Raw genomic sequence first — 23046 nt, 5'->3', positions numbered from 1 at the left:
TGCAATTCTTCCAGGTCCACTAGGTGGCACTGACAATCATATGTCACTCGGTACGCCAGTATGTAGACCTATAGGCTATCACACACGATGAACCAACATTCTAATAATGAAATGAACGACCAAAATGGTAGAATTTGCCAAATAGTCAAATGAGAAATAACTAAACGAATGTGACAAAGACTCATAGCTTGGGACCATGTCTGTTAACTCACGACTAGCCTGCCTGTGGCATTGAACGATTCGTCCATGAACGATCACCCAATCGATGCATCAGGCCTGCTCTCTGGCATCATAATCGATTGCAGTGGTCTAGCGTCACATGCCTTGTTTTGGGAAAGATGGCTGAGGAAGGCAAAGAGTCGGACGCGACAGCTGGCGAGTGCGACAGGAGCGAGGACGATGCACAGGTGCTGGAAGGTGCATCAGAAAGCAAAACCTCCAGCGACGAAGAAGGAGTCAAGGACAAGCAGACACCGAACAGTACCTGGTCAGCGCCCATTCTGTCGCTGGCCCGGAAAGCTTCCGAGACCCTGAGCAGCGGGGTCAGCTACGGGACCGCTTTGAGAAACGCCACTTCGGTTTCCGTGGGCTTACCGACCAAGCAGACTACCGAGGATGATGACGGCACCGTCGGCAACCTTCCAGGTAGCGACTAACCGCCGCGTTATGTCTAACTGGGCCGACTGACTGGCGTAATAACCACCGCCTGTCATTGTCTCGTGAGACGGTGCGCGCCTGCTACTTCCACATTTTGTTTATGATCTGTATTTAAAACGTTAACAGCTCAAATCAACTGATTAAAGAGCTAAATATATGAAACACGCGATGTTATGGGTGATCTGTAGCCTAGTTAATGCCTTCAAACGATGTCCTGCTGTAATGGCTGTGTAACTAGTAGTGTTCCCGGAAAATACGCGTCAATATAACTATTCTGACGTTAATAAGAGTGGGAATCTCAAATTCGGTCCTGTGGATTCTCTGTACAGTTTAGTAGTCATTTGGCAGTCGGATTAAGCTGTAGAAATTTACACATAGTAAGCTAAAACCAAGAGACTTAGCAAGAGACTAAGTTACAATAATGTAAACACCTCCCTCTGTTGTCGATGACGTGTATTTTTTCCCCAACAGTATCTGCAACAGCTGATCTATTAAAACACATTGATGTTTGCATCTCAGGACTGTTATTCAGTATATCATAATTGTTTTCACATACGGTTTTCGACAAACATTTGCTTTGGAGATCTAACTTGTCTCAGTTACCACAATCTTAGTAATTTGGCCTGTATTTGCTTGCTAAATTGGCGAAAGAGGAATGTTTTGAGAAGAATTTGAGAATTAACTGCAGCTATTTACTAATATTAGATAATAGGCTATTATTACTAATATTAATATTTCATTGCTGTAGATTATGGCGTGTAGTACAGACGCAGACCATCTATGTTTATGAAATACGGTGAACATTTGACAAATATAAAATTATGAGTTGTGTTTTGGTCAGAGATTATCGGGGTTCGTGTTTTCATAAAACTATCTGGAATGCATTAGCCTAAACCCGGAGACTAACTGTGCGGCGCCGGCTGTACTTCTGCCTTGTCATTTGTGCCGCGCGCGCGGAACGGGAGTAGCCTCGGGGAAGGACCCGATGGCGGTGGAGCGGTCCAATCTGCTGAGCATGATGAAGCTGAGCGTCAAGGTTCTGATCCAGTCGTCGCTGAGCCTGGGCCGCTCGCTGGACTCGGAATACCCGCCTCTCCAGCAGTTCTTCGTGGTTCTGGAACATTGCCTGAAGCACGGGCTCAAAGGTGAGATAATTTTTTTTTTTTAAAACGAGAGGACAGGACTCTGAATTTGTTCCGGTTTTTTCCGGTCACCTGAAAGCTGGCATTCCATGACTCTCTTGTCCCGTATTTTATCAGTCGATGGTATATTGGGACTTTTGTGTTGAAGCGGCCATATGCCCTATGGAACTTTGCCTGGCGTGTTGTAGCTTAAACAAATCAGAAATTGTTTGAAGTATAGAAGCCAGTGTGCTTTTCCCCGAGTTTACTGACCTGGGCAGTGATTCCCATGTGTCTGTCTGTCTGTGTTTTCTTGGTGTGATGTGTCTGTCTGTCTGTCTGTCTTCCTCCTGGCAGTTAGGAAATCCTTCATAGGGCAGAGTAAGTCCATTTGGGGACCTCTGGAGCTTGTGGAGAAGCTGTGCCCTGAATCATCCAACATCGCCACCAGCGCACGAGACCTCCCAGGGATCAAGTGAGCCCCCCCACGTCCCTCTCTGTGCCCCCCCCCCCCAAGGCTACGTAATGTGTTATCCAGTTTTTGAGTGAGGGAGGGGCTGAGCTGGTTCTTGGTTTTGAGTGATGTTGTCTAGTGAGTGAAGCTCTGATTGGTGGATGATGTGCTGCATCATTTCAGCACAGCAATATCAGTGTGTTTGTGACATCTCTCTGTACGCCCCCCCCCCCCCCCCCAAACCTCCTTTCTCAGGACCGGGCTGGGGAGGGGCCGGGCATGGCTACACCTGGCCCTCATGCAGAAGAAGGTGGCCGACTACCTGAAAACCCTCCTGGACAGACGGGACCTGCTCAGGTGGGCGGTGGGCCTGGACATGTCTGGGAGTCTGTTATACAGGCATTCAAACACAGAGTGAACCCTAAAGGGAGATTGGAATAGAATAGAAAGAATAGAGGGATTAAAACATGTTAAAAATGTGTGTATCAAAGAAATCAATTTGATATACTGTCACTCTTTCTCTTTGCCACTCCTTTCTCCCTCTGTCCATTCATCTCTCTTCCTTGGTACCCCCTTTCTCCCTCTCTTTCTTTCCCTACCTCTCCCTTCTGGTTCTCTCTCATTCTCCCTCTCCTTTCTCCTGCTTCGCGCTCTCTCTCTCTCTCAGTGAGTTCTACGAGGCGGGGGCGCTCATGATGCAGGAGGAGGGGACCGTGATCGTGGGGATGCTGGTGGGCCTCAACGTCATCGACGCCAACCTGTGCGTGAAGGGGGAGGACCTGGACTCCCAGGTGAGCCGCCCGCAGGCCTGTCCGTTCGCCGCTCGTCCACCAACCGCCTGCGAGCTGCGTGTCCGTGTGTCCGTGTGTTCGTGTGTGTGTGTGTGTGTGTCCGTGTGTCCGTGTGTCTGTGTCTGTGTCTGTGTCTGTGTCTGTGTCTGTGTCTGTGTGTCCGTGTCTGTGTGTCTGTGTGTCTGTGTGTGTGTGTGTGTCTGTGTGTCTGTGTGTGTGTGTGTCCGTGTGTTTGTGTCTGTGTGTCTGTGTGTCTGTATGTCCATGTGTCCGTGTGTCTGTGTGTCCGTGTGTCTGTGTCTGTGTGTCCGTGTGTCCAGGCTGTGTGTCTGTGTGTCCGTGTGTGTGTGTGTGTGTGTGTGTCTGTGTGTCTGTGTCTGTGTGTCCGTGTGTCTGTGTGTCCGTGTGTCTGTGTGTCCGTGTGTGTCTGTGTGTCTGTGTGTCTGTGTGTGTCTGTGTGTCTCTGTGTGTGTGTGTGTGTCTGTGTCCCTGTGTTTGTGTCTGTGTGTCTGTGTGTCTGTATGTCCGTGTGTTTGTGTGTGTGTGTCCGTGTGTCTGTGTGTCTGTGTGTTTGTGTGTGTGTGTGTCTGTGTCTGTGTCTGGGCTGCGTGTCTGTGTGTCTGTGTCTGTGTGTCTGTGTGTGTGTGTCCGTGTGTCCGTGTGTCCGTGTCTGTGTGTCTGTGTGTCCGTGTCTGTGTGTCTGTGTGTCCGTGTCTGTGTGTCTGTGTGTCTGTGTGTGTGTGTGTGTCTGTGTGTGTGTGTGTCTGTGTGTCTGTGTGTCTGTGTGTGTGTGTGTGTGTCTGTGTGTCTGTGTCTGTGTGTCTGTGTGTCTGTGTGTGTGTGTGTCTGTGTGTCTGTGTGTCTGTGTGTCTGTGTGTCTGTGTGTGTGTGTGTGTGTGTCTGTGTGTGTGTGTGTGTCTGTGTCTGTGTCTGTGTGTCTGTGTCTGTGGCGGGATCTGACCCATGGCGGTGTCTCTCCGTGTGTCCCGCTAGGTGGGCGTCATCGACTTCTCCCTCTACCTGAAGGACCCCCAGGGCACCGAGACCCAGAAGGAGTGAGCGCCTCCTCCGTTTCTCCTCCCTTCTTTCTGCACTTCTCTTTTCTTTCGGTCCCACGCTTTCTCTAACTCCCTCCCCCTGTGTCTGCCAGTGACGGGAAGATGACCGCCATTCTGGATCAGAAGCACTACATCGAGGAGCTGAACAGACACCTGAGGTAAGGTGCACACACGCACACACACACACATACTCTCATACATACACACTCACACACTGACATGCACACACACACACACACACACACACACACACACAATCTCATACATACACACTCACACACTGACATGCACACACACACACACACACACACACACTGCCTCACACACACACTCAGGAGGCGACATAGCTCAGGAGGTAAGAGCGGTTGTCTGGCAGTCGGAGGGTTGCCAGTTCGATCCCCCGCCATGGGCATGTTGAAGTGTCCCTGAGCAAGACACCTAACCCCTAATTGCTCTGGTGAGTGCGAGGCATCAAATGTAAAGCGCTTTGGATAAAAGCGCTACATAAATGCAGTCCATTTACCATTTACCACTCTCCTGTACAGCAGCAGACTCTTTTCTGCATGTGTTGGTCTGTCTGTCTCCTGACGCTGTCCGTCTGTCTCCACAGCTGTACGGTGACAGACCTGCAAGCTAAGATGGACTCTCTAGAAAAGACAAACTCTAAGCTGGTAGAGGAGGTGAGGCCTCTGCACCCCTCCCTGTGTACACAGAGGCCTGTGTTTAATTTGTGCAGTGTGTGTGTGTCTGTGTCTGTGTGTGTGTCTGTGTGTGTCTGTGTGTGTGTCTGTTTGTTTGCAAGTTTATGTGTGTGTATGTGTATTTGTGTGTGTCTGTGTGTGTGTGGTCTGTATGTGTTTCTGTATGTGTGTGTGTATGAGTGTGTGTGTGGTCTATATTTGTTTCTGCATGTGTGTGTGTGTGTGTGAGAGTTTGTAGTCTGTGTGGCATATCTCATTCACACACTTCTTACCGTGGGCTCTGGTCAGCTGACTGCAGCGACAGACCGGATTAACTCTCTGCGGGAGGAGCAGGATCAGCTTAAACAGGAGAACATGACCATCCTACAGTGCAGCAAGAAGAAGGAGGAGGTGAGCTCACACACAGTCATACACACACACACACACACATTCAGAAACACGCTCACACACACAGTACCTGTACCTGCTGTACCAGGTGTGCTCTACCTGTCCCCCAGGTGTCTCGGCAGGACAGCGAGGTGGAGTTGGAGACGTACAGGCAGTCCCGGCAGGGTCTGGACGAGATGTATAACGAGGTGTGGAAGCAGTACAAGGAGGAGAAACGTATTCGACAGGTCAGACATCGCCTGTGTCCTTCTCTCCTTTACTGATTTATAACATCGCCTTGGTCCTTCTCTCCTTTACTGATTTATAACATGGCCTGTGTCCTTCTCTCCTTTACTGATTTATAACATGGCCTCAGTCCTTCTCTCCTTTACTGATTTATAACATCGCCTTGGTCCTTCTCTCCTTTACTGATTTATAACATGGCCTGTGTCCTTCTCTCCTTTACTGATTTATAACATGGCCTCAGTCCTTCTCTCCTTTACTGATTTATAACATGGCTTCAGTCCTTCTCTCCTTTACTGATTTATAACATGGTCTGTGTCCTTCTCTCCTTTACTGATTTATAACATGGCCTGTGTCCTTCTCTCCTTTACTGATTTATAACGGCCTCAGTCCTTCTCTCCTTTACTGATTTATAACATGGTCTGTGTCCTTCTCTCCTTTACTGATTTATAACATGGCCTGTGTCCTTCTCTCCTTTACTGATTTATAACGGCCTCAGTCCTTCTCTCCTTTACTGATTTATAACATGGCCTCAGTCCTTCTCTCCTTTACTGATTTATAACATGGCCTCAGTCCTTCTCTCCTTTACTGATTTATAACATGGCCTCAGTCCTTCTCTCCTTTACCGATTTATAACATGGCCTCCATCCTTCTCTCCTTTACTGATTTCCATCGCTCCTGTGCTTCTGTCTGAGTTATACTCCCAAGCTTTGTGCTGTTAGCTGTTTAATTATTTATGTGGAACAGTTGTGTGTGTGTGTGTTCATTTTATTGTTGTTGTTCCTGTTTGTAGTATTAGCACCTGTTACAGTTGTTAGGGTTATTATTTGTCATTGCCTTTATTGTTGTTATTGTTGGCAAAGTTATAGTGAGGCGCAGCTTTTGATATTCATCTGTGATCATGTTCACATATGTAGCATTTTTCAGTAAAGCATTTTGTAAATTTTTGTTTATGCATGTGTGCCTGTGTGGGTGTGTGTGTGCTCGTGTACGGGGGTCTGTGTGTGTGGTGTGTCTGTGTGCCTGTGTGTGTGCCTGTGCGTTTGTGTGTGTGTAGGAGCTGGAGAAGGAGCTGGAGCTGCAGGTGGGGTTAAAGCAGGAGATGGAGGTGGCCATGAAGCTTCTGGAGAAGGACACGCACGAGAAGCAGGACACCCTGGGCGCTCTCCGCCTGCAGCTCGACCAGGTCAAGACCCTCAACCTGCAGATGTTCCACAAAGCACAGGTATGCTCACCTGCACAGGACCAGGAGAGGGACTGGTCATTAGCTTGGAGAGTGATCTTGGCTGGGTGGTGACTCTCGGTCTTGGTTGGAGTGTGATCTTGGCTGGGGGGTGACTCTCGGTCTTGGTTGGAGTGTGATCTTGGCTGGGGGGTGACTCTCGGTCTTGGTTGGAGTGTGATCTTGGCTGGGGGGTGACTCTCGGTCTTGGTTGGAGTGTGATGTTGGTTGCATGGTGACTTTTGGTCTTGGTTGGAGTGTGATCTTGGCTGGGGGGTGACTCTCGGTCTTGGTTGGAGTGTGATCTTGGCTGGGGGGTGACTCTCGGTCTTGGTTGGAGTGTGATCTTGGCTGGGGGGTGACTCTCGGTCTTGGTTGGAGTGTGATCTTGGCTGGGGGGTGACTCTCGGTCTTGGTTGGAGTGTGATCTTGGCTGGGGGGTGACTCTCGGTCTTGGTTGGAGTGTGATCTTGGCTGGGGGGTGACTCTCGGTCTTGGTTGGAGTGTGATCTTGGCTGGGGGGTGACTCTCGGTCTTGGTTGGAGTGTGATCTTGGCTGGGGGGTGACTCTCGGTCTTGGTTGGAGTGTGATCTTGGCTGGGGGGTGACTCTCGGTCTTGGTTGGAGGGTGATCTCGGCTCTGTGATTCTGGTCCTCAGGATACAAGCCGCGTTGTGCAGAAGAAGGAGGAGGAGGCCGCTCAGCTGGAGGAGAAGATGAACCAGATGTCTCAGACCATGAAGGAGCTGGAGGACAGGTGAGCTGCATGCCCGTCACACCTGAGAGGCAGCGCTCAGTGTTCAGGGCCTCCATGTTGAGCTCAGACGCAGCGGTGAGTGTTCAGGTTCTCCGTGTTGAGTTCAGACACTCCAGGCAGTGTTCAGGTTCTCCGTGTTGAGTTCAGACACTCCAGGCAGTGTTCAGGGCCTCCGTGTTGAGTTCAGACACTCCAGGCAGTGTTCAGGTTCTCCGTGTTGAGTTCAGACACTCCAGGCAGTGTTCAGGGCCTCCATGTTGAGTTCAGACGCTCCGGGCAGTGTTCAGGTTCTCCGTGTTGAGTTCAGACGCTCCGGGCAGTGTTCAGGTTCTCCGCGTTGAGTTCAGACGCTCCGGGCAGTGTTCAGGTTCTCCGTGTTGAGTCGATGCCGGCCTCCCGCAGGATGCAGAGCTCGGAGCAGACGCGCAGGCAGGCCCTGGCCCAGGAGCAGGAGGCCAGGCAGGAGCTGCAGGGGAGAGTGGACTCACTGCAGAGGCAGCTGAGCGAGCTGGACACCCTGAGGTACGCACACCTTACGCATACACCTTATATATACATATACGCACACACACACACCTTACACACACACACACACTCACACACTCACATACACACCTTACACACACACACACACTCACACACACCTTACACACACATACACACACACTCACACACTCACATACACACCTTACACACACACACACACCTTACACACACACACAGACACTCACACACACCTTACACACACACACACACACACACACTCACACACACCTTACACACACACAGACACTCACATACACACCTTACACACACACTCACACACACCTTACACACACATACACATACACACCTTACACACACACACACACACACACACACACACACCTTACACACACACAGACACTCACACACACCTTACACACACACACATACAGGGGCCAGGCCGGGCCTTGGTGAGCTGCGCTCTGATTGGTTCACTCCCCTGCGCATGTCAGGCTGGGGCTGGAGTCGGACCTGCGCAGCGAGAAGGAGCAGAGGCAGCGCATGCAGCGGGAGCTGCAGAGGGAGCAGGACAACAGCGCAGAACTGCGCACGCAGCTGCAACAGCTGCAGGGTCTGCAGAAGGTCAGTCTGCGTCCGTCTGCGCAGGCGCCCAGCAGGAAGGGGGCAGTCCTGCGTCAGTGATGTCACACAGTCATATTTATTTGTCTTTATCACACCAGGACTGAGTGTAGACTGAGATAAAGATGCAGTGAATCTGCGCAGCGAAATAGTCTGAATAAAAATGTGCGTCTGCGCAGTGTTTGTGTAGTGTGTGCTTGTGTCTGCGTCTGCGCAGCGTTAGTCACGTTTTTCTGGCGTCTGTGCAGGAGCTGCAGGAGCTGCAGCAGGAGAAGAAGCAGCTGCAGACGACGTGTGAGGAGCAGGAGCAGGCTCTGCAGGAGATGGGTCTGCACCTCAGCCAGTGAGCACTGCTCCCTCCCTCCCTCTCTCATCCCTCTCTCCCTCTCTCCCTCATCCTCTCATCCCTCCTTCATCTTGCTTCTCTCTCTCTCTCAGGTCCAAGCTGAAGATGGAGGACTTCAAGGAAGTCAACAAGGCGCTGAAGGTGAGCAGAACCCCACAGAGCAGATTCAACCCTAACCCTGCAGCACACGCCGGAGACCATAACACTGTCCCTGTGTGTGTGTGTGTGTCTGTCTGTCTGTCTCTCTCTCTCTCTGTCTGTGTGTGTGTGTCTGCCTGCCTCTTCCTGCCTGTCTGTCTGAGTGTCTGTCTGTGTGCCTGTATGTGTGTGTCTGTCTGTCTCTCTGTGTGTGTCTGCCTATGTCTCTTCCTGCCTGTCTGTCTGTGTCTGTATGTGTGTGTGTCTCTGTCTCTGTCTGTGTGTGTGTCTGTCTGTGTGTGTGTGTGTGTGTGTGTGTGTGTCTGCCTGTGTCTCTTCCTGCCTGTCTGTCTGTGTGTCTGTCTGTCTTTCTCTGTCTGTCTGTGCCCATCTGTGTGTTTGCCTACCTGTCTGGGTCTGCCTCTGTGTGTGTGTTTGTGTGTGTCTGTCTCACTCTCTCTCTCCCTTTGTCTCTCAGGGCCACGCCTGGCTGAAGGATGACGAGGCCACTCAGTGTAAGCAGTGCCAGAAGGAGTTCTCCATTGCTCGGAGGAAGGTAGGCCCCGCCCCCATCTGTGTGCAGCTGGCGATTAACCCAGAGAGACTTCAAGAACCCTGAAAAGGGTGGAGCTACAGTGAACTGTCAATTATTGACTCGTTTCAACCAATCCAATTATTTTGTTCTCCACAGCAGATAGCAATGATTGATTCAAACCAGTGAGTCGTTGACAGTGTATTATTATCCCATGGCTGTCGTGTGTGTGAGTGTGTGTGTGTGTGTCTGTGTGTGAGTGTGTGTGTGCGTGTGAGAGTGTGTGTGTGTCTGTGTGTGAGTATGTGTGTGCGTGTGAGTGTGTGTGTCCGTCCGTCTGTCCATCCCACAGCGACACTGTGACTCACGGCCTCCTCTCTGTCCCCAGCATCACTGCCGGAACTGCGGAGACATCTACTGCAGCAGCTGCTCCGGTAACGAGCTGGCCCTGCCCTCGTACCCGCGACCCGTCCGCGTCTGCGACACCTGCCACTCCCTGCTGCTGCAGAGGAGCTCGTCCACCGCGTCCTGACCTCACACTCTCACACTAATCTACACACACTTTTATACACACACAAACACTTATACACACACACTTATGCACACATAAACACTTATACACACACACTTACATACACACTTTTATACACACACACATAAACGCTTATACACACACACTTTTATACACACACATACACTTATATGCACACACACTTTTATACATGCAGACATGTGCAGACACAGCCATGCATTTGGACACGCACCTGAACACAAAACCGCAGACAGAATGTCACACACACACACACACCCTTTCCTCACACACACACTCAGCCTCCGTCACACCTGCGTAAATACACTCACTCTTCAGGACTGACGTCAGTCTCAGAGGTCAGATAAAGGGATGCTTTTTTTCATACAGCTTGTTTAAAATCACTCACAAACCATGGGGTCCAGTTTCAGTAGCATTGCAGTGGTCGGGGTGTACGCCCAGAAGTGTGCTTGGGGTACCTGCATTTTGTTTTGGGGATCATGCTGAATGATTAGGTGGAACATGGTTATGTTATCTGTCTCACAGCAGAGACTTGGGTTCTGATCTATTTTGGCTGGCTGTCTATGAACAGCTGGTCAGTTTGAATGCACTAAACCGGTATGAAATATTGAAATATCAATTATGCACAGCAGACGTCAGGATGCTCAAATGTAGTTTTCCTCTGAACAGCTCCTCACAGAGTTCCGAATGTGCTAGCAAAATCAGATTTGAGAAGCTGAAGTCCAATTTCATGTTTGTCACAATGTAGTCTCTGTGCCTTCACAAAGTTAGTCTGTATCAGAAATTAACTTTTTTTTTTTAATTCAGTTTTCAAAAAAAAAGAAAAAAGGACACTAAGCATTTCAGTGAAACTTACTGGCCCTGACTTGCGTTGTCCACTTTAGTGATCATGTAGTTTTATTAGAAAACAAAACTGGCCCTTGTCCCTGCTCTTTAAATGTTGTGTTGGTTTTCCCTGGCTGTAGAGCTGATCCAGTTCTCTCCCACACTTCAGAACCCAGTTTCGATAAATAAACCTTCTGGACGGTCCTGGAGTTCAGATGCTTTTTATCAGACAACTTCAGATAAATTACCCAGAAGCACCTGAGTGTGGGACAGCTGATTACTGTAGCAACCCAGAAATTCATTTAATAAAAAATCATAACCAGTATGGCATCCTCAGAGGAAATATTTGTACATTACCAGGTAAATGTTATAGAATGTTGTCAGAATAAAAATGAATATAGATCTATGTAAAATTAATTTCAGATTTATCTGGTGAATTGTGAAGCCAGCTGAACTAATTTAGCGAATACTAATCAATGCCGTTTTTATGAACCAATGGGCACGCTTTACCACTTTTCTATTCACGCATTTTATATATAGGAAGAACCTGTGCAGAATTTAATAAAGTCTTTCTGATTGTTTCTCAAAAGTTCGTCAGCCTCTACTTTGACAGTAAAGGAGAGAGAGAGAGAGACGTTTTACTGTAACAAGTTTATTTACTCCGCAGTACAAGATTACCACAAATGAAAACGGTTTATAGGTAAGATTTCTTCCCCAAAAAGGATGAAATTATTTTGGCCAAATTGCATCTCCCCCCACCCCCCCTCCCCCTCCCCCCATTTATTCATCCGTTTATTTTTTCTAAAAAGAAACTCAAATGCACTCTTATTCAGAGTATAAAATTTCAAATGAATGCCAAATTTCTCTCAGGTCTTCAACAGGGGCGATGAAGGATTTGTATTTCTGCTGCCAGAGAAAATAGTCGTGTCCATATCTGGAGGTGGTTCAGTTCACCCCCTCCCTCCCAGTGTCAGTGTGAATCACTCCAAGATGAACAGCACTACACAAAATGCACTCCGTTATTATTATTAGCATTGTTATTACATTTACAAAAAAAGTTTCCAACTGACTCCTGTGCTCAGACAGACGTGAAGTCCAACTTGTCTTCTTTACAAAAAAACAAAAAAAAAATGCTGCCATCCCATTGGACAATGTGGAAAACGAAACAGAAAGGGAGAAAACCACACCCCAAAGTCTATGGCAGGAGGGGATTGAAAGTGAACTCCCCTCCACCCCACCCCCCGCCCCAGGTCATTAGTAGGCTTGAGGGCTTGAAATCCTTGGTCCAAGAACCTTCCAACCCCTCGCCCCCCACCACTCAAAAGTACCCCAGTCCTACATGCCCCACCCCTCCCCCATACCCAGGCCATTCATGCCCATGGAGCCACGCCCACCGCTGCCATAGTAACTGCTGCTCATTCCACTCTGATTACCTAACAGGAGAGAGAAATACACACTTTAGGACCCGAGTGCGCACACACACACACACACACACACACGCACACGCACGCACACAGATACAACCAAAGAAGCTACTTACACATATGCAAGCACACACAGCTGAATAAACTCAAAAGCGACAAGCATTTTCAACACACACACACACACACACACAGACAGACACACACACACACACAGGTACAGGTAATTTCCTGCCCCCCCCTCAGGGCGGAGCCGACACTCACTGTAGTCGCTGTACCCCCCCATGCCGCTTGCCTGTTGGCTGCTGGGCCCGTACGCTGATTGGTTGGCTGCAGAGAATAGAAAACTGTCACAAAACAAAACTCGGCAAACCCTTCGGCTAACCCTCGAGTATACATGAGCAAGGCTACAGCTACCCTGCAATTTATGGCTACCGTGCGATCTCACAGTAACTCCACCCATTATTGGTGATTGACAGCTCAATGTAGCTCCACCCCATATGGATGATTGACAGCTCATTTCCAGCTCCACACATCATGGTGGGGTCATGAGACCTCACTCTCCCGTCACAGTGGGCGGAGACTCACCCATGGCCCCGATCATCTGGCTCCCGTAGGCCCCGTTACTGCCCCCTGCTGTTGAGTTCAGGAACAGCTCCACATAACGATGCTCTGCAGGAGAGAAGAATTCAGAAATCAGACACGTCCGTCCTACCCACGGTCGAAACGCTAGAAACACAACACTCACCAAGTCAGCCGCACCTTACATTTCTCATTTCTCTCACTCTCTCACTGTCATAAACTGAAATCATAAACATCTCAACACAAGGTTGGAGGTCTCCATCTTCTCTCTCACGTAAGCGCGCGTACACACACACACACACACACACACACACACACGCCGCGCACGCTCTTACGCATGTTGGCCTTGTCCTTAGACATGGCCGCCACGGCGTCCTCGTGGGTGGCGAACTCCACGTCGGCCTCGCCGGTGACCCGCCCGTCCGGCCCGACCTCGATGTGCACGCGCACGGGGTTCAGCGGGGAGAAGAACTGCGGGGGGGGGGGGGGGGGGGGGGGGGGGGGGAGAGGATTAGGGTTAGGGTTAGGCAGAGCCTGTAGAGCACGTCCTTCAGAGCGTGCAGAGTGTTGTAAGTGTGTGCTGCAGGCGTGTAGAGTGTGCTGGAGGCATGTAGTGTGTGTGGAGTGTGTGCTGCAGGCGTGTAGAGTGTGTGGGGCGTGTGGAGTGTGTGTTGCAGGCGTGTAGAGTGTGTGGGGCGTGTGGAGTGTGTGTTGTAAGCGTGTAGAGTGTTGCAGGCGTGTGTTGCAGGCGTGTAGAGTGTGTGCTGCAGGCGGTCCCGTGCTGTGTCCACGCGTGTGGCGCTGGGGGGGGACTCACGTTGTAGATGTCCGTCTCGGTCGCGCGGTAAGGAAGCCCCCTCATGTGCACACAGTGGCCCGTGATGCTCTGGAAGGAGGAGCTCCCGTCGCCATAGCGCCCATCTGGCCGACCAATGGGGAAACGGGGAAAGAGGAAGAGACGCAGAGTTACACCACATCCCGCCCAATAGAGGAGGAAGCCTCGCACCCCTAAACCCCCGGGAGTGTCGGCGGCGGCGGCGGCGTGGCGCTCACCGTAGCCCCCGCGGCGCATCCTGTCGTACGAGCCGCCGCGCGGCACGGCGCTGTAGCCCCGCCCCCCGCTGGGCCGGTCGTACGGGCCGGGCCGCTGCATGCCCACGGGCTTCCGCTGGGGCTCGTAGTGCGTGCGCACCTCCGCCCGGCTGCTCTGGAAGATCTCGATGTACCTGCGGAACGCCGAAAACGCCGCTCGTCAGGACCGGGGTGGGGTACCGGGGGCGGGGGGCGGACTCTGCCCGAGCAACAATACCAAAATACCAACGCTCTCATGGTGTAATTACTCAAATGTCCATGTCACTCTAGCTTCCCTACCAGGCCACTGCAGTCTCCTCCTGTGTGTCTTACAGAGGGCTGCTAACGCCTGGCTCCTCACAGCCTCGAATTAATATCAGGGGTGTCCAACTAAATTTCCAGGGGGCCTGCAGTGCATGCTGGTTTTTGTAGTTTTCCTTTCAATCAGCCAATCAATGACTTAAATGAACCACTGGGGCTAGAAACACTCCAAAAACTACCAGACACTGCAGGCCTCCAGGACTGTGATACAATGAATAGTGAAATGAGCTCATTGGACTGTGTACACGTTAAATACTGAGCAACTAGCAAGGATGAAAAAAAAAACAAATCAAAACTACAGATACCAAACACACTGTTTTTTCTATTGGTCATCATGTTTGAAAACATGGTATGCTGTGAATAACCTCTCTTATGGTTACCTGTTAGCGCCTAAGCACTGGTGACACCGTGTGTCGGTGCCAGCAGACAGTTCGGCCTGACCCACCTGCATTGTCACCTGTGACCGTGTGACCAGTGTCTCCATGAAGAGTGGCATTCTGGGAACTTAACACCTCTGTAGTTCCTGTGTGTGTGCCTCAGGTTTAGTGCTGAGCGATCACCCCCCACCCCACCCCCCAAACCCCCTTCTGGGACCCCAAATATCTAGCAACCTTATGTTGTAGGTTTATGCACAAACTGCTGATAACCTTATATCAGTCCTCTCCACCCACACATAACCTTCAAAGTTAAGTGATTAGAACGCTCTTAACTGAACATTCTAATGCTGATGTCACAATCACTACCAAGAACGACGACTTAGAATTTTGGGGAAAAACTAAAATAGAAAAAAGGACATTTAAAAAAAAAAAAAAACATTTTACTCAAATACAGAGCACCTGAACCCCCCGATCACTCAGCACTAATCTGAGTATCTATGTTCTGACTGGCTTGGTGTTTCAGTGAATAGAAAACGTTTCGTACTCTCCCAAAAGACTGTGAATGCCCATGCTACTCACATGTACATAACTGTACATGTGTGCATTCACACACAAACATACACGTGTGTGTGTGTGTGTGTGTGTGTGTGTGTGTACAGGTCAGTATGTGTTTGTAAATGCCCTCTAAATTCCATGTGCTGGATTGGGGATCAATTCAATTTTGGAAACAAATTAAAATTTAATTAATGAATTGAATAAAATCTTGAGAGAACATGATGGGCACTCTCCCCAAATTCGTGAAATTGAATTTCAACTCTGAGGTTGCAGGTTTGATTCCCATGTGGGGGCACTGCCGCTGTACCCCTGAGGAAACTTCAGTAAACATCCAGTACTGCACAAACAGACTGTATGTGAGAGTGTACGCTGTGTACATCGCTCTGAATTAGAGCCTCTGCTTAATGCCTGTGTGTGAATGTAGATGCAGGTCTGTTTTTGTTGTTGTTTGTTGTTTCGTAGGTGAACACCATAAGAAGAGCGACTTATTCAGCCAACCAACCAGCCCCACCTGTGCCCTATCCTTTCCTTGTGTTTCTTTAGAGCCTTTTCGGCTATATCCTGAGACGCAAACTGCACGAAGGCCTCCCCCGAACTCCTCCCCTGGAAGTCCACCGGCAATGTAATCCCATTTGGCACGATTTCCAACCCTTCAACCCAAGGACAGATAACCCCAGCGGGGGACAAATTAAATCACATGCCCAGTCACATCGCTTCCTCTTTCTCTAACGTCTGCTGTTACAAAAAAAAAAAAAAAAAAAAAGAAAATTAAGAATTAAAAAAAAAAAGAAATTAAAAATGAAATTCAAACTCTACGAATCATACATACCATTGCTCTCTCTGCAGACCGTTTACTTGGCCCGATTTACTAAGACCTTCAGCACGCGCAAAACTAACAACACAACCAATGATTGGTGCAAAACAAACACCGTGCACCAATCACTGGTCATGCTGTTGGTTTTGCTTGTGCTAAATGCTTTCGCTAAAGGTCTCAGTAAATCAGGCCTTTAGTCTTTACTGCATTAGCGGGAACATTAATGAGAAGATTTGCAGTATGAATTACATACAGAACATACATTCTATCTGTATCTACTCAGGATAAGAGAGTGAGATGGAGGTAGCCCCCAGTTACACTGAAGAGGGACAAGGGGACCAAGATGCGCAGAGAACTTTAGTGAGGGGGGGTGGCTGAGATAGGATATGATGTCACAAGTGGGTGTGGCAAAGGGGCAGGGGAAAGGTGAAAGGTCAAGACCCAACATTTGCATCTTATGCACAGCTACCCCAGCTCCAGCATGAAGTGACAGACTGGCATAAATCTCTGACCACATCCACGGCTATCGGACACGTATGCAAGACGCCAAAAACATGATTCAGGGTTCAATTCCAGGAAGTGCAAAGGCCATGGGGTCAGGGGTCAGAGAGGGGCTGCCTGCGCCTCAGGTATGAAAAACACGGGGTCTGTTTCTGAATCATGAATGGACCGGAAAGAAAGGTGAATGATATGCCTGCGCTCAGAAGAACAGAAGCCTCCCTCAACCACGTTTCCAACAGGAAGTGAGCTTCGGGAGTACAGAGAGGCAGAGGCAGGGGCGGGGCCTCACCGGAGAAGAACTGGACGATCTCCTCCTTGCTGCAGCCGAAGGGCAGGCCGCGCATCCGGACCAGGCCGTCGCCCCCGGTCTCGGGGCAGTTGGGCCCCGTGTGCTTCAGGACCCAGTCCATCTCCACGCTGTTGGATTTGAACACTGCGGGGGGGGGGGGGGGGGGGCAGAGACGCAGGCGGGTAAACACGCTGAGGGGGCCAAACCCCCCCGCCTCCATCAGGTTCTCGCACACTCCCCGCACTTACTATCACACACACTCTCTCACACTCTCACACTCCCCACACTTACTATCACACACACTCTCACACTTCCCACACTTACTATCACACACACTCTCTCACACTCTCACACTCCCCACACTTACTATCACACACACTCTCTCACACACACACACACTCTCACACACACACACTCACTCTCACACACATACACACACACACACACACACCCTCACCCTCTCTCTCACACAAGCACACACACACACTCTCTCTCTCTCTCTCTCTCACACACTCACCTTCCACATATCTGTGTCCCATGGTTTCTCTGTCCTTCTTGACGGCGATCTTCAGGTCGTCGTCCGACTCCAGCTCGACGAAGGCCTCGCCGCTCGGGCGGCCCTCCCGCGTGTACGTGAAGTGGATCCCCGAGGAGGCGTTAGCGATTTTGCAGTCTGGAACACAATTACCGCCGCGCGCGTGAAGGAGGACCGGGGCGAGTTCATACTTATCTGCTTAACTTGGCTCACAAATAGGTGCAGGCATGAATTCCATGGTAAAAAGGTATGAGCCCACCCAGAAGGGAAACTAGATTCCCCCATCAGCAAAAAGGCAATAAAAAGCTTTTAGATCCACCAAAAAAGATCTGCAATGTGACGCTGCAAGTCTTACCTGAGAAAAACCTCTGAACTTCGTCCACCGAGCAGGACCACGGTAGGCCACGCACGCGCACCACAAACCCTTCTCCGTCAGACATCGTTAGTACTGCACAGACGGCTCCCTGTAGCTGCGTAAACACAAAAATCTCAATTCATGACTAATGCACTCATAATCCATCCCTAAATTTACCGAAGTTAAACAACGTCAAACAGGAAGCCACAGCCTTGGACAAACTGGACAAAATCCGTACTCGGTCATCACCTGCGCACCCGAAACTACCTGAAAATATTTTACCGTTGAGAACATTGAGCCATATTATCATCATAAAATCCTTTACTGCTGCATAATATTATGCACTATAAATTGTTTCAAAACATGAACAGACTTATGTCAAATCTTTGATCACATTTTTCTGAGTGTTTAAATAAATTTTACCAAATAACTTAGGAGTCAACTATCAACTATCAATCATGTTAACCAGATTGTGAAACTTTGAACATTGCTGTTTGTCTGCTTTTATAGTATGTTAAATGTTGAAATTTTGTCGTGTCTGTAATCGACTGCCGCTTTCTTGGCCAGGTCTCTCTTGAAAAAGAGATTTCTAATCTCAATGAGACTAACCTGGTTAAATAAAGGTTAAATAAAAAAATAAATAAAAATAAACTTCATTGCAAGGTTTCCTTTTTTGCGCACTAGTAACCTGCAATTTGCTATGTATATGTTAATGCATTAATCATTATTATAACTTGCGATATATAACTACCATATATCTCAAATATTAGTATGATAACTAGAGCTCCGCAGTTCTCCAATTTTAGGACAATTTGCTCCTGAACATTGATTTGTGCTAACTGGAAAAATAATTTAAGGGAACATCTATTAATTGGGATGCATGAGCGTGCTCCTAAATTTTTCAACCTAGAGCACGTGCGCTCCTTGGAAAAAATGTTAGTGTCGAGCTATGATAACGAATATAGCTAACAATAACGTTACTGCAGCAATTAGGCTATAGTGTATACTATCGTCAATTTAAACAAATGAGTAATACCAGCATACCAAATAAAATATTCTATCCAGAGTGATACAACGTATATATGAGGTCTGAAACCTGGTAATTTCCAAATCTTCACTTTGTATCGATCATATATAGGAGCTAAGTTCACAACGAAGCCTCAGTTTTGATTATCCATCTACACTACGCTAATCCAAAAACTGAGCAACACATCACTATCCTAAAACAAACAGAACGGCGCAAAATGCTCCGGTCTGTGCACTTAGCTTAGGGGAATAGATAATTTATTATTTTTAGAAACTGGCCTCATTTCAAGGGGAAATTGGGTCTAACTGACGTAACTGGCGTTTCTGCAATGAACGATACTGGCGAGCAAAGCTGGTCTAGGCTATATGTTAACCAATTTAGCAATTTAACTTCAATGTTACGTTTTACTTGAACATCACATTTAAGTCACAATTAGCTAAATATCTAAAAGGGGCAATCTCTCCTTCGAAGAGAAAAAAGAATATATCTTATTCTAGACGATGCAATTTGTAGTCTAACGTGTGAGCTAGCAAGTCCAAGTAAGTAGCTATCCCGATACACGCGTCATTCAAAAGGGCTTTCCGACATTTTAGATGGCGCCTGGACGTAGCTAGCTAGCTTTAACTGGACAGTAAGCTAACGCTGTAACAACAAAACGACCCATCACAAGACGGCCATTTGTGACCAAGAGATTGTGTTCATACATGAAGACTGTGCGCTCTGTGATCGTCAAGTACAGTCACATTTTGGCAAATATTTCACATAAGACTGAACTGCAAACAAAGACGAGTAAAACGGGCCTACCGTTGTTATCGAAATGAAATTAAGGAAATACGTGACCCAGCTTTTAAACAGCTAATGTTACGGTATGCTTCTAAAAACTACACATTCTGCTTAATAATAAAATACATTTTAACAAATAACAAGACAAACATATACACAGGCCACTACCTCACCGTAGTTTATGCCTCTCGGTATCCCCTCTCGCGGTCCTGGAGGATGTGTGACTCTGCGCTCGTTTCCTGATCAGTCCCGTTGGCCACGCCCAACATATGACGTCAGCTGTTCGCGTGCATGCATCAGCTGCAGTGCTTCGGTACGCTGAATTCCCAACCTGGATTGACACTTTCCTCCAAACGGCCTGCAGTTTTTTGGTCACTTGTGTTGGGATGTAGCGTGTAGACGTCCTTTTTCTGTTTCGTGGACATGTCAACGTGGCAAATGACTCTGGCAGACTAGCTCTCCCCTGGAGAGGTGGATATGACTGGCACGTTGACAAAAGGAGTTCTGCAGCAAAAACATACTGGGCAAGAAGCACACCCTAACATCACAAAGTATTTGAGAGCAAGCAATTGTTCAAATGTGTTCCATGTCTTACTTTTGGCAGTCATGCCTATAGTCAGAGGTTACAAAATGTATTACATTTTTCTGCATAAATAACATACCATGTACAAATAATGCCAAATACTGCACCGTCCTACAAGTGCATCCTTAATTCTCGTGTTCATGATCTGAGTTAAATTCTTTTCCCCGCTAGACGGCACTGTAATTCAAAGAGGATCCTTGTTTAAACGTGATCTGACCCAGCATCTGACCTAATGACGGAACAGGTTGCAATCTATCGTCATTCCACTAGATGGCAGTAAGGTAGCACTATATTATATTTTTATACGGTCTATGAACTCACAGCAAAACAAAGAAGGCTTGATGTCGTGGGTTGTTTATTACCACATTAATGAGCAGCAGGAAATAGTCTTTATTCCAACACACCCCTAATACAGTACTGTAGTGTTGACAGTTGGTAGAATGTTCACACTGTGATCCGGGTACATAAATATTTACTGTGGAGAGTCGGTCTATGACTCAGAGGTCACCTTTGACCCAGAGAAAATACATTGCCAATCAAAAGGACGTACCTCATTCAACAGATCGGGATCTCATTCAGCTGCCAATTGGTGGAATCAGGTGTGCCGAATTAGGGTTGAAATGAAAACCTGCAGGCTGTAGAGCTCCAGGAGCCAGGGTGGGCAGCACTGTCATAGAAGGAGCACCTCACAGGAATCAGAGCAGTGGGTGCATGGCTCCGGTCCTGGAGGGCCGATCCACGTTCTGGTTTATGCTCCAACCAATCACCGAAATTTTTGTTTCCTGATAGCTCTGTAAACTATGCTGGTTCACTCCTGTACTTAAGCACAGTAGAATCTATCAGATACTCTTGCAGTCTGGCTGTACCTGGTGTTTATACAAATGTCAGGTCAAGATGTGATTGAGCTAATTAATTAATTAAGAACAGAATCTGGCACAAAATCCTGAAACAGATTAGCCATTGTATTGGTCAGGCGGTACCATACAGCCAAATATTAGCTGATGTACAAGTGCAAGTAAACATTCCCCAAAACAAGTCAAGGAGTTTATACTCAGTTTGCTTGCAGGTTAGCTTAACCTGATTCGCTCCTGGCCAGACGGCTTATATCAGTGCAAATATTGTGGTCATGTGTTGGGTGTGGCCAGCTGTGCCGGTCCAGAAATGACTACGCAGCCCAGACTAACATCAGCCAGAACCGTGAGGGATGTAGAGAAGCACAACTGCAGTGAGGCAGACAAAAAATGCATGAAATTAAAATGCAGGGAATAACCCTGTTTGGTTCCTTTTTAAACACAATGGAGCAATGCACTGTAGGATTGCTGCCTGTCTGAAGACTTCTTCTGAAGGGGTTTCGTTACTGTTCTCGGTATGCAGAGGTGGGTTTTCACAGACCCCGATTTCACTGAAACAGAAGACATTCAGTGTAATGTGAAAAAATTATTTGAAATGAACCACAATGAAAACCACATGTCTATTAACAAGAACAGTTAATGAGGCCTCAGCTATTTTGAAAACAAATAACAAATAAGCAGCTCAGCGAAAGGAACCAAGTAAAAAAAGAAGTCAGCCTCACAGCTCAAAGACAGGAAGCAACAGTACCGATACCCTTGGACACAGGTAAGGTTGTAAGAGGGGTCTATTCTGCCAGCCCAAGAAGTTATGCGAGGACATTGCTATTGTTCTTACTGTACATGCGATGCACTTAACATGGATTACCCTCTGAAATGTTGTATACGTATATCCAGGTATACATAAAATCAAACTATATTATGCAATTATAGGCTTACATAATTTGTAGTCAACATCATGTACTTTGCTGAATGTATTCATGATTGGTCACATGACTTCACCCTGACTGACAGGCTTGAGGGTTTATTGTTGCCGCACGCACACACACACACACTATTACTGCGTATAACAGATAACGTTTTGTGTGTTTGTCACACTCTGGGATAACACAATTTCCAAATGTCTCTATGAAGAATAAATCGTATGTGTCATTGTCATGGTGATTCATTTTTATTGCTTTCACGATTGATCTCTTCTGTACATGACTCCAGTCTTAATCTCTAATTCTGAAAGAATTGTGAAATAAGTATTTTTGGCAATCATTCGATTCTTGTTTTTGCTACACATAGCACATCCAAATATCACACTGTGATGAAAGCAATTGTGTGTCTTAGCGATAGTTTGCTTTCAAGACCGGACGCTGAAGATACGTACGGTGTAGTCGGGTCACTTGAGGACAATGAAATGTGCCGTGCTGCGAATGATGATGGGCTTTAGAAAGGTTTACACCGCTTCACGCAGGCACTGCGGAGTTACAAAATGGGGCTGCGACGATGTTCTCAGAACTACAATTCCCATACATTTCGCCGATCACCCCGGGCAAAGCACTGTTTCACAGGCAATGCAAATTGTATTCCAATGTGCGGTGCCGTTTGGTTGTTACACAGATGCCGTCATATTCTCCACTCTTTGGTACAAAGACAAGAGATAAACTGGCCACCACAGCATTTGCAGTGACATGAAGCTTCAGGCTAGGAGCAAGTCAGATTAAGCTAACCAGCAAACAAACCAAGTACAAATTCCTTAACTTGTTTACTCGTGCAGTACATCAACTAATACATGGCTTGATGGTACCACCTAATCGATGCACTGACAACTTTGTGCATAACACAAATTAACCTTTACTTTTTTAATTGAAATAAAATAGGCGGATCGTATGGGCGGGTTTTTGTGACAGACGTTTTGCGCAACGATAGCTACTCGGTTTCCCGACGTGATAGCTCAGAAACCTCGAGATGCACTTAAACCTAACTTGAACGCTGGCGAGTTTTCGCCTGACGAGCTTTCGTTGAAACCAATGAGCGGTTACAGTTTCACAGCGTTGACCAATAGTATTTTATAAATGTTAAACGTGGGCGGGGTTTCTTTTACTAGCAG

General features: G+C 47.9%; 2 protein-coding genes across 5 annotated transcripts; one reads left to right on the top strand and one right to left on the bottom strand.

Annotated features, from left to right (window-relative positions):
- The first annotated feature begins 75 nt into the window (after positions 1-75).
- Positions 76-10112, top strand: rufy1 (RUN and FYVE domain containing 1). The gene is made up of 18 exons (XM_035409918.1): positions 76-645; positions 1626-1802; positions 2136-2253; positions 2488-2589; positions 2900-3023; positions 4017-4078; positions 4174-4239; positions 4692-4761; positions 5071-5172; positions 5280-5396; positions 6449-6616; positions 7273-7370; positions 7773-7892; positions 8369-8498; positions 8744-8838; positions 8934-8982; positions 9458-9535; positions 9900-10112. The coding sequence occupies exons 1-18, from the start codon at positions 339-341 to the stop codon at positions 10041-10043; spliced, it is 2127 nt and encodes a 708-aa protein (XP_035265809.1). The 5' UTR covers positions 76-338; the 3' UTR covers positions 10044-10112.
- Positions 10113-11518: 1406 nt separating this feature from the next.
- LOC118223421 (heterogeneous nuclear ribonucleoprotein H-like) lies at positions 11519-19847 on the bottom strand. Of its 4 annotated transcripts, XM_035409923.1 has the most exons (11): positions 19691-19847; positions 17708-17822; positions 17335-17490; positions 16818-16961; positions 15725-15863; positions 13943-14115; positions 13707-13810; positions 13225-13360; positions 12896-12979; positions 12572-12637; positions 11523-12319 (listed from the first exon to the last, which is right to left on the bottom strand). In XM_035409923.1, exons 2-11 carry the CDS (start codon positions 17790-17792, stop codon positions 12222-12224), a joined length of 1185 nt encoding a protein of 394 aa, XP_035265814.1. In that variant the 5' UTR covers positions 17793-17822; positions 19691-19847; the 3' UTR covers positions 11523-12221. The 4 variants fall into 4 exon arrangements, with proteins under 4 accessions (XP_035265813.1, XP_035265810.1, XP_035265812.1 ...); XM_035409922.1 differs by having other exon boundaries at positions 11519-12323; positions 13707-14115; XM_035409919.1 differs by having other exon boundaries at positions 11519-12319; positions 13707-14115.
- Between the last annotated feature and the right edge of the window lie 3199 nt (positions 19848-23046).

Source organism: Anguilla anguilla, chromosome 3, assembly GCF_013347855.1.
Source record: "Anguilla anguilla isolate fAngAng1 chromosome 3, fAngAng1.pri, whole genome shotgun sequence".
NCBI lineage: Eukaryota > Metazoa > Chordata > Actinopteri > Anguilliformes > Anguillidae > Anguilla > Anguilla anguilla.
This window is presented reverse-complemented; position numbering and strand designations above follow the sequence as displayed.

Excerpts from the sequence above, each read along its gene's own strand:
- rufy1 (XM_035409918.1), top strand. The coding sequence starts at position 339 with ATGGCTGAGGAAGGCAAAGAGTCGGACGCGACAGCTGGCGAGTGCGAC. Across the intron at positions 3,024-4,016 it reads GGGAGGACCTGGACTCCCAG|GTGGGCGTCATCGACTTCTC; the intron begins GTGAGCCGCCCG and ends GTGTCCCGCTAG. Across the intron at positions 4,240-4,691 it reads GAGCTGAACAGACACCTGAG|CTGTACGGTGACAGACCTGC; the intron begins GTAAGGTGCACA and ends CTGTCTCCACAG.
- LOC118223421 (XM_035409919.1), bottom strand. The coding sequence starts at position 17,792 with ATGTCTGACGGAGAAGGGTTTGTGGTGCGCGTGCGTGGCCTACCGTGG. Across the intron at positions 16,962-17,334 it reads GGGACACAGATATGTGGAAG|TGTTCAAATCCAACAGCGTG; the intron begins GTGAGTGTGTGA and ends CCCCCCCCGCAG. Across the intron at positions 14,116-15,724 it reads AAGGAAAGGATAGGGCACAG|GTACATCGAGATCTTCCAGA; the intron begins GTGGGGCTGGTT and ends GGCGTTCCGCAG.